This window comes from Cololabis saira, chromosome 14, assembly GCF_033807715.1.
Source record: "Cololabis saira isolate AMF1-May2022 chromosome 14, fColSai1.1, whole genome shotgun sequence".
Classification (NCBI taxonomy): Eukaryota; Metazoa; Chordata; class Actinopteri; order Beloniformes; family Belonidae; genus Cololabis; species Cololabis saira.
This window is the reverse complement of record NC_084600.1, coordinates 45,465,388-45,476,419: the sequence shown is the minus strand read 5'-3', so window position 1 is coordinate 45,476,419 and position 11,032 is coordinate 45,465,388. Positions and strand designations below refer to the sequence as shown.

The following is an 11,032-nucleotide window of genomic DNA, read 5'->3' as shown; positions in this document are numbered from 1 at the left end:
CCGGCTTTGAAATGAAAAACCCACTCAAACATTTTTCCAATGGGGCTTTTAATTGAACAGTATGAACAGTTTCAATGATGACGTTTTATATAAAGGTATGGGTGATGCGGCGTCGGCCGGGCTGATCCCAGGATGTTACAGACCCAAACAAGAGAACTGGACAAAAGGGTAGATAAAAGGAAAGGAAAGGAGGTTAGCAGAGTCCAGAGTCCCAGGTGAGTTTCCAGGTGAGTTTCCAGGTGAGTTTCCAGGGGAGTTTCCAGGGGAGTTTCCAGGGGAGTTTCCAGGGGAGTTTCCAGGGGAGTTTCCAGGGGAGTTTCCTGGTCACAGGAAGACGATCGTCCCCGTTACTTCTGGGCAGGGATCATGCCGTCGATGGCCTCGCCCTTCTCCAGCTTCTTCTCCATCTCCACCATCAGCTTGACTCCATCCACCACCAGCTGCACCTGCTGCACCTCGGACGAGCCCAGACGGTCGGCGTTGGAGATGTCGAACACTCCGCCCACGGACGCCGTGTCCACGCCACCTAGAGGAGAAGGAGAGAAGGACGAGGACGTGAGACGCTGGCGTCACATCTCCAGAGGTCTCGTCAAGGATTGTAGAGGAATTGTTTTTATGTATGTACAGTCATTTGGTTGAAATCTAGCGCTGGGAACTTTCTACTTCAGAATGATTTATATGAACTTTAAGCTAAGGGAGGAAGAAAAAGGACAGTGTGTGCGTCTTTATCTCTCCGGCATGTGGCTAAGAAGGAGGGGATGTGTGTCTCTCTCTCCCCATCTGCACCTCCCTTGTAGAAAAAAAGATGAACAGTTGTTTCTTAAAGCTTTGGTGACCGTAAAGAATATCTGCAACTGAATGTAAAGGAATGTTGTCTGTTGTAAAAACCTGCCGGTCTCGGCTCAGACTGGAAGGAGCTGACGCGGCTCCTGAGAGTGAGTATAAAGGTCGTCATGTATCACAACAGGTGTCTAGACATCGCCCTTGTTTGAGCAATTTACACCAACATTTGTAATAACAAGAGTCACTCGGGGAATCCTCCCCTTGAGTGCTCAATGGTCTCAAGATTCTAAGGAAAGACTCGAGATTCTGGGAGACGACAAATAATGATAAAAGGTGCAGGGGAGGAAAGATAAAGGTTTAAAACATGAACGGTTGTTTCTTGTTCTTCCGGTGGAATATACGTGAGGGAAACAATGGAAGGATATGGTTGTAATCATAAAACTGAGGGGTGTGGCCCCCAGGCCCTTTGATAGTATATAAGGAGGAGGACTCGACGAAAGTTTTCAGAGTCGGTTACCGGGACAAGGACCAGGACCAGGACCGACTTTTTTCTTGACTTTTTTCTAAAAATTTGACTGTTTTCTCAACATTTTGACTTTTTTCTCGACATTTCGTCTTTTTTCTTGAAATTTCGACTTTTTCTCAAAATTTCTCAAAAACAGATATTTCTCCCTCTACGTTTATAAAAATCCCATCATTTCCAGGAACCTGCATAAATAACTGTTAAGGTGCTATGAGCAGCCAAACCTACAGGGGGCAGTGTAACGAGAAGATAAAGTCATGCTAGCCAATCAGAATCCTGGAAAAAAACATCAACAAATGACACGAGTAACTTCCAGTTACTTCCAAGATGAACATGTAACCCCTGTAAGTGGCCGTGTCTGGCCCAAGCGGAGTGAGTAAATGTCGGTACCGGTGGTGAGTAAATGTCCGTACCTGTGCCGCGCTTCTGCAGACGCAGCCTGTGCAGGATCTCGTCGAACTTGGCGTGTGTGCTGAGCTTGGGCAGCTTGACGTGGACGCCGCCGCGCAGCCCGGTGCCCAGGTTGGACGGGCAGGTGAGGATGTAGCCCAGGTGCTCGTTCCACATGAAGCCGTGGTTGTGCTTCTTGAAGATCTCCTCGATCTGGAGGGTGGAATGGGACATTTTAGTATCGAGGGCCAAAGAACAGAACCTCCTATCTGCAAAATTGTCTGACTGGTGTTTTTCACTTTAGATGACATCACAATGTGGGCTGCACCTAATCAGCCTGTCTGTACATTATTTCCACCCATATAGGTATCCTTAAAACAAAATAGCACTACAGTTTGTGCAACTACAAACGCATGGAGTGCTTCTGGGTGTATAAAAAGTATACTTCAGGTGCTCTTCTGCAATTTTTTGTGTTTTCCCAAAAAAGTGAAATTTTCAGATAGGAGGTTATGTTCTTCGGCCCTTGATACATTTTGTTGCTTTAAGACTAAAGCACAAATCCTTTTTTCAAGTTGCTATTCTGCCCGAGGTCCAGCTCTCTGACACAGAGCCTGTGGAATTTCTCACTATCAGCCAGGTTGAGTTTCAGGGGCCATATTTTGTCTTTTTGTTTTAAGCTTGCTGAAACCATAAGATAGTGTGTCTCTAAACATCTCCAGCTCACTCAGGACTGACTGCTCGTCTGATCAGCTGCTCTGTGAGACCCCATTCATGAATGCTTTTTATTAAAACTCCAGAAAGACAGCTGACGTGTCCTGACATTCTTTATTGAACAAGCAACAATTTCTGCCCCCACAAGGTCATGAGAGGAGTTTCAGAGAGACCTGATCCCCGTAGCTGTAATCAGTTGAGTGAATTTCATGCCGTACCTTCTTCAGACCGACGCAGAAGCGTCTGAACACCTCCCTCATGTTGCCGGCCTTCTGCATGGAGATGACGCGCAGGTGATCCTCCTCGTTCACCCAGACCAGGAAGGTCTTGTCCTCGTTGTGCCTGAGTGGAGACAAATCAGAGTAGAACCGTTAAACTTTACAGTCCCTAATGATGAAACCACAGACTAAAACTCTCTACACCACAGACTAAAACTCTCTACACCACAGACTAAAACTCTCTACACCACAGCGGACTAAAACTCTCTACACCACAGACTAAAACTCTCTACACCACAGACTAAAACTCTCTACACCACAGACTAAAACTCTCTAGACCACAGACTAAAACTCTCTACACCACAGACTAAAACTCTCTACACCACAGACTAAAACTCTCTACACCACAGACTAAAACTGTCTACACCACAGACTAAAACTCTCTACACCACAGACTAAAACTCTCTACACCACAGACTAAAACTCTCTACACCACAGACTAAAACTCTCTACACCACAGACTAAAACTCTCTACACCACAGACTAAAACTCTCTACACCACAGACTAAAACTCTCTACACCACAGACTAAAACTCTCTACACCACAGACTAAAACTCTCTACACCACAGACTAAAACTCTCTACACCACATGTTTATGTCGTATGTTTGTTACTCACCAGATTCCTCTGCCGTCGGGCCAGTCGCGGGCCATGCCGGCGCAGGTCAGCAGGGGGGAGACAGGCTTGTCAAACAGGAAGTGGTCGTTGATGAGCTGCTCCTGCTCGGCGTCGGTCATGCCAGAAAGAGGATAGTACTTTCCCTTGAACTCTCCGTCCAGGCTGTTCAGAGCTGCAGGAAACATCGTTAGGAGGTTACGGGACCAGCTGGGGGTTTCATCGTTACACAAATTAAAATATACCGTATTGTCCCGAATATAAGACGACCCCGATTATAAGACGACCCTCTTTTTCAAGATTCAAATTTGAAAAAAGACTTTTTGAACACCAAATTAAATTTTTATACAGAAACTAATTCCAGTACATCTGAAACAAATGATTATAACAATATATTCAAGAGAAAAAGCTTGTTCCTTTCCTCATTGAAACCATCATCTTGAAGTTTGCATCATAACTTCTCCTCAGCTGCCGTTAACCTGCCGAACTTCCACCCTCTTTTCTCCAGATTGTCGCTACGTTTCTCCACTTTTAGTTAGAGAAATAACAGGCAGAAAACAGGTGAATCGTTCAGTTGCGGCTACAAGCACCAGAATTGGCACACATACTCCTTAGGGGTGGCTCTTTTCATAAAACACACAAAACCTCTAACAATACTAAAGTATACACTGCCATCCATTTTACCAGTGTCAAACATAACAAAAAAAACTCAAATTCTGCAGAATATTAGGATTCTGGGACTGATAGATGGTACAAGGAAGCCAAAGTCCATGGGTCCAAATTTAGATTATACTTATTGGAAAGGTTATGATTTGACACCAAGATCATTCCAATAGGACAATTCTATTGGATTTTATTGTGAAATGCAATATTACTGCATTAATATTCTTACCAATATTACTGTATATTCGATGGCGGCCATCTTGAAAAAAGGCCGCCATCTTTTTTTTTTCTGGCACATGGTTTTATCAAAAGAGCAACCCCTAAGGAGTATGTGTGCCAATTCTGGTGCTTGTAGCCGCAACTGAACGATTATTCCTGTTATTCCTCTAACTACTAAAGATTCATAAAGATAAAGATGGTAGCGTACCCTCAACGGCCTAGCATGGAGACCTAGCATGGAGTCTAAAGCTAATGGTAGCGTACCCTCGATAGACATCTTCTCGATGGCTAAAGACTCATAAAGATAAAGATGGTAGCGTACCCTCATGGCTAGCTTCTCCATGGCTAAAGATTGATAAAGATAAAGATGGTAGCGTACCCTCATGGCTAGCTTCTCCATGGCTAAAGATTGATAAAGATAAAGATGCTAGCGTACCCTCGATGCTAAAGATTGATAAAGATAAAGATGCTAGCGTACCCTCGATGGACATCTTCTCGATGGCTCTGCGCTCGCCGCGGCTGTTGTGGGGGGGGAGGGTGTAGCCCTTGATGCTGCGGCCGGTACGAACACGGCTGGACAGGACGTAGTTGGGGTCCAGGTCGTCACCGCCCTGAAACAACGGAGGAAATTACATTAAAAACCTGAAACAACGGAGGAAATTACATTAAAAACCTGAAACAACGGAGGAAATTACGTTAAAACCCTGAAACAAAAGAGGAAACTACTTTAAAACCCTGAAACAATGGAGGAAACTACGTTAAAAACCTACTACTGTATATACAGAGGGAGCCGGGATGACTCAGCAAAGAGAACCTCCTAGAACCTAGATTTTCGGTTGTCACAAGCCTCAAATCACTCCACTTTGTGATCAAACCGTAGCTCTTAGCAGAAAAACGAAAACATCGTGAGAGACAGAGAACCCGGCAGATTCTGTCAATCTTATTTTTATTCAGATATTCCTTATAATGTCTTAGTAATGGCAGTTTGAAAACAAAGTGAGATTTTTTTGAAGAAGACTTTTTTTTACATTCCAGTCAATGGAGACAGATGCAGGAATTTGCGTGGCTGTTAGCCCCCCCCCCGTTTAAATTTTGTGCATACCCCGCCTTTTATGAATCGCAACACCTATGTCTACATTCTGACCAAAAAATATCCGTCTACCTTTTACGGTTTGGCCGTGAGCTCGAGTTACAAATAAAAAATCAAGTTATTTTTTCACTCTACTACACTCTAATAACTGAAAGCCGCACTGTAAATTTGACAAAAAAGTGATTTCCAGTCCTCGCTTGAGCGCTCATATCTTGAAAAGTGTACATTTTAGGAAAAACTGTTTTAGGTTTGGAGAGAGAAGAGAAGTTTTCCTCTGTTTTGAAGTTTGAATGACAGTTCTACGTGCAAGTATGAGAAAGATACGTGACTCAGAAAAAAGGTGAATTTGGAGTTTTTCCAACCTCCTTCCAGCCACAGTGTGACATTCTGCCCCATTCACTTACATGGGAAAATCTCCCCATTAGTTTGGAAATTTGGAATTGCTTTTGCACTTTGTGCAAAAACAATTTGTGCCATCGCTCTGAAAATCCACAGGACTGTAGTTAAATTCAGGGCCTACAACTTTCTAAATTGGTTCATAATTTTTCAAGTAACCGTGTGCAAGTGGGGAGGCCCCAAACTTCTCCCAATGCATTCCGGATGTGCATGCACGTTTTTGCACGTTGCGCAAAAACGTGCACGCCAATCGCTAATAAAAGTCATAGCACACAATTCCTGCTTAAGGCGCACGTTTCTACGTTTTTACTTTTCGCGTTTTCTCAAAGCTGTAGGAGGAGTAGCAAACCGAATTTTTGTCCGGAAAATGAATGAGTTGAATAAAAAACCCGCAGAATAACAATAGAGGAACAATAGTATTGTCGCTACGTTTCTCCAATGGAGGAGGAATGCCTCTGGCTAAGCCAGAGGCATTCCTCCTCCATTGCATAGCTATGGAGGAGGAGTGCCTCTTGGCGCAGCCGTGGCACTAATAATCTTCTCAAAATGCAATAACAAAATGTATTACAAAATGCGACTCAACAAGCTCGTCCCGGTTTTTACCACCAGAGTAGTTACTGCCGGAAACGTTTACCTTCAGGTTCTCGAAGTTCAGGTCGGTCTTGTGCTTGTCGGTGGGTTTGTATCCACCATGACGGTCGGAGATCACGGGGTCCAGAAGATCCTTGAACACCTCGTAGGATTCCTCATCGCCGGCCACGCAGCCCACGGTCATGATGAAGGGGTGACCTGAACGATGGAGAGATGAACACATGACTGTGAGACTACGAAGGTCATGATGAAGGGGTGACCTGGACGGAGAGATGAACACATGACTGTGAGACTAGGACGGTCATGATGAAGGGGTGACCTGGACGGAGAGATGAACACATGACTGTGAGACTACGACGGTCATGATGAAGGGGTGACCTGAACGAAGAGATGGAGTGAGTTTGAGTGAGTTTGCCCTAAAGTTTTACCTCCAGCGTGGTCTGGAGAACAAAAGGGGCCATGGACATTTCCACAGCCCGAAACCAGGACTAAAGTTTTACGACACCGTGGTCACACGACTTGGAGCAACGGAAAAACCCCTGGACACGAAGCCCAGCCAGGATTTGCATATGTGGCCCCTTGGTGATAAGGGACCACTCTGATTGGACAAAACCCCAAGCTGCAGGAAGGAGCATGGACTTCCTGGGCACAGATATAAAAGAGAAGCCCCTTTCTCTGGTCTCTCTTCTGTCTTTTCTGCCTTCCCTCTCCCTACAGGTCTGCTGAAGCACCAGGACCAGCCAAGGGCCGGTGTTCTGCCATTTTTTGCTGCTTTGCCAAAAAATGCTACCTAATGGTTTTCTACCTTTGTAGAGCTACAAGTTTACTGTGTTTTACTCCCTAAACCACTTCCTTTTCCCCCCAAGTGGTCCTAGTCTCTTGCCAGGCCGTCATTGTAAATAAGAACGTGTTATTAATGACCTCTTAATGACTAAATAAAGCGATAGAATTGTTTTTTTTTCTCTCTATCGTATAATGTTCACAAAGTGTAACGCATTCATGTCATGGGTAAGTGAATTTTGAAGGATCAAATACTCTAAAACTAAAACTACTCTAAAAGCATCCCATATTATCCATTTTACATTGTGCAAGAAATGATGCAAACTTTGAAAAATCGACTGGGCGCATGCGCAAAACCACAAAGTAGCATTTTTCGGCAGGTAGCAGAAATTGGCAGAACACCGGCTTTCTCCTTTTGTAACCGAAGGAGCGTCCGTTTTGCAGCGCTGCACGAGTGACCCCCGAGGTTCCGAGCCCAGAAAGCCAAACCGGGACCCTGCAGGCCTCGACGTAAATGCAAACCGGCCAATAGGGGGCGTCACCATTTGTTTGAAAACCTTATGTCCAAAACTAACAGGCCAAATATCAAAAACCGTCACCAAGTGCACAATCTTTATGATTGTTGACAGATTCCCTCCCAGCTAGGAGGAGTTTGATGATGAGTTTGAGTGAGTGTAAAAGAGTTTAAAGGAGTTTGATTGAGTTTTTTAGTAAGTTTGAGTGAGTTTTAAGGAGTTTGAGTGAGTTTGAGTGAGTTTTTTAGTTAGTTTAAGTGAGTTTGAGGGAGTTTCTCACCAGGGTTGTCTACGCCGGTCTGGATCACGTCGTCCAGGGTGTTACGAGGTGGTGAGTTTGAGTGAGTTTGAGTGAGTTTAAAGGAGTTTTAGTGAGTTTTTTAGTGAGTTTGAGTGAGTTTTAGTGAGTTTCTCACCAGGGTTGTCTACGCCGGTCTGGATCACGTCGTCCAGGGTGAGTTTGAGTGAGTTTAAAGGAGTTTAAAGGAGATTAAAGGAGTTTAAAGGAGTTTCTCACCAGGGTTGTCTACGCCGGTCTGGATCACGTCGTCCAGGGTGTAGCCGCTGGGCGTCTGGCGGTCCCGGATCTTTCCGTACAGCTCTTTGGTCAGCACCTTGGCCATGTGGTTGTTGTGCTTGGACAGGTCGGGGAACTCCTCCTCAACCTTGTAGTTGAGCTTGAAGTTGTTGTGGGTGTTTCCGAAAGGCATGATTGCTTTCTAACACTGCACAGACGGAAATGAAAGATACAATCAAGACCAGAAAACCTGCTAGTGAATGTGAACGTTAGTCTTTAACTCTACATAAATCATTCCCATGAGTCATGTGACTAATGTCAACTTTAGAGCGGAAAACCAGTTAACTAGCTGTTTAAGAATAGAAAATTCATTGCAAAATTTACTTGTCTATTGCATATTTAACTAGTTGGACCTGAAGGATAAATTAGTGACGATAACGAAGTCTAAAGCTGGAGATTGTAACGTTCCAGCTCGGCCTAACGTTACTAACGTTACTCCTTCACGTCTGACGAAGTTTCATCAACCGTAAACACATGTAGCTAAAAACCCAGTCAGGAATTATAGAAGCAGAATAAAACACATTAAAGTTATTATTATAATAACCCAGTCAGGAATTGGAGAATAAGGTGATGCAAAATGTAAAAGTTATTATAAGCCAGGCTTGAAACTTGACACATTAAAAAAAAGGGAAAAACTAAGAAGCGGGAGTTCCTGCTCTGTTTTTCTCTCCTCCAACGGCTAAAAAAGGTTGGAGACTCCTGGGTTACATGACATGTCTATAGACAGCTGCAAAGTTACCGGGTGTTGGCCAAGGAATCCTGGGAACAAGTGTCACTTGTCTTTCTGAGGCTCGGATGACCGACTGAAATGGACGAGCAGCAAATGCTCCGCGGATATTTATAACTGTAGCGCGTTCGACGACATAACCTTTAACTGCAACTGTAGACTCCAGTTTCCCTTTAATATCCCTTATTTTACAATTATCTGTTGACATAGTCCTCCTTATATTGGGATTTGATTACCCTTGGTGTGATTAACAGTGAAAATAAGACATGTATAACATGCTAGCTTTATTACATGCACTAGTTTATAAAAGCTAACATTTTTTCTTGTGTAAAGGGTCATAACCTTCTGGTCCTTGGTTTTTAGTTAAAATTGTATATATACCAAAAAATTATATATATTTTTTTGTATAACACTGATGATTTACACCTGTACTTTGTGTTATTTGTGTTGTGGAAATTGAAAGGACCAATGAAACTAAACTAAACTAAGCTTTGAGTAAAACAGTTTTTTCATGAGATTAAACCTAAAACAGACAAATGTGACGTTAAAGTGTTTAAAAGAACGGTTTTAGGTTTAAGACGCTCGTCTTCACACCATCAGACCTGAACGTTTCCACATAAATCACTCCCAAACGTCTGCAGAGAAACAGCTGCAGATTGTGCTGGAAGTAAAACTAAGATACAATAAAATACTAGTCGGACCGTCGACACCGAGATGCAGAACATTCCTGACTGGTTCTGCCTTTATCATATAAGTTTATAATCCTTAATTACAGTACAACAACAGAGTTATTTGGAAAAGTTCAAATCCACCCATATCTCCTTGTCGTTTCCGTTTTTTAACAGCAGGAAATAAACCCGAAAATAAACCCGAAACACACCTGAAAAAACCCGACAATAAACAGAAAAAAACCTGAAACACACCCGAAAATAAACCCGAAAAAAAACAGAAAAAAACCAGAAACACACCCGAAAATAAACCCGAAAAAAAACAGAAAAAAACCCGAAACACACCCGGAAAAAACAGAAAAAAAAACAGAAAAAAAACCCTGAAAAAAACCCGAAACACACCCGAAAAAAAACAGAAAAAAACGAAGAAAAAAAACAAAATCCACCCGTGTCGTTTAGTTTTTTTTACCAGCAGAAAACCAAGCGTGTCTCTGATATTTCTTTACCTGCACGCGACACAAGAACAGAGGTAACAATCCGGGATCAGATCCTTCTCCAGCAGAAATAGGGGTCACCCGACTCCGAGGCGTCGGCCCCCGGTTTATATACCGGGAACCGCCACGCCATTGGTTTGGCCATGTTAGTGCCTGCTGGGCCCTGATTGGCCGGAGCCGGTGCCCTGGTACTCTGATTACTCTGATACTCTGATCGGTGTGAAAGGGAGACGTTTGCATCACTGTCATTCAAGACCTGCAGCTGCCCCACCTCCAGGCCCCCCCGTAACCCCCTTAACCCCCCAGTCCCTACTTAGCTCCAGCTGGTGACGCTGGTATCTGAGACCATCATGTAATAGTGGTGGGGGGGCAGGGTTAGGGGGGGGAACAGGGGCAGGCGTTGGGGGAACAGGCGTTGGGGGGGGAACAGGCGCTACAGGCGCTACAGGCGCTACAAGCTTCACAGTTGCCAAACATCTCATGGAGGAGAATGGGGATCTGTGTGTTGGGTGTGAAAGTTGGAAAGTGGTTTTCCTTTCACTGGCAGTGGTTAGTATGGTAGTATGCTGGTTGGAGCTCACACCCGAAAATAAACCCGAAACACACCCGAAAAAACCCTGAAAAAAACGCGAAACACACCCGAAAAAACCCTGAAAAAAACACGAAACACACCCGAAAAAAAAAGAAAAAACCCCAGAAAAAACCCTGAAAAAAACACGAAACACACTGAAAAAAACCCGAAACACACAGAAAAAAAACAGAAACACACCCGAAAATAAACCAGAAAATGAACCCAAAACACACCCGAAAAAAATAATAAACCCCCTAATACTAACCCTATCCCTATCCCTAACCCTAACCTAACCCTAACCCTCAAATGCATGATCGTCATCATCTTTAATGCAATTATATCGATTAGTCCAGTAAATTCTTGAAAAACCATCTCTCCTGGCAAAGGTAATACTAGCTGGAGTCGACTACAAACAAGTGAAGACGAGCTGCAAAGTCATTC

At 43.8% G+C, this 11,032-nt stretch overlaps 1 protein-coding gene across 3 annotated transcripts; it reads right to left on the bottom strand.

Moving 5' to 3' along the window:
* Nucleotides 1-31: 31 nt before the first annotated feature.
* ckma (creatine kinase, muscle a) lies at nt 32-10,188 on the bottom strand. Of its 3 annotated transcripts, XR_009784090.1 has the most exons (9): nt 10,033-10,188; nt 8,072-8,279; nt 6,303-6,457; nt 4,661-4,793; nt 3,304-3,475; nt 2,626-2,749; nt 1,720-1,909; nt 288-526; nt 32-239 (listed from the first exon to the last, which is right to left on the bottom strand). XR_009784090.1 is itself a non-coding variant. In XM_061740674.1 (8 exons), exons 2-8 carry the CDS (start codon nt 8,262-8,264, stop codon nt 348-350), a joined length of 1,146 nt encoding a protein of 381 aa, XP_061596658.1. In that variant the 5' UTR covers nt 8,265-8,279; nt 10,033-10,188; the 3' UTR covers nt 32-347. The 3 variants fall into 3 exon arrangements, 2 of the variants coding, with proteins under 2 accessions (XP_061596658.1, XP_061596659.1); XM_061740674.1 differs by having other exon boundaries at nt 32-526; XM_061740675.1 differs by lacking the exons at nt 8,072-8,279; nt 10,033-10,188 and adding an exon at nt 7,835-7,870 and having other exon boundaries at nt 32-526.
* Nucleotides 10,189-11,032: the final 844 nt, after the last annotated feature.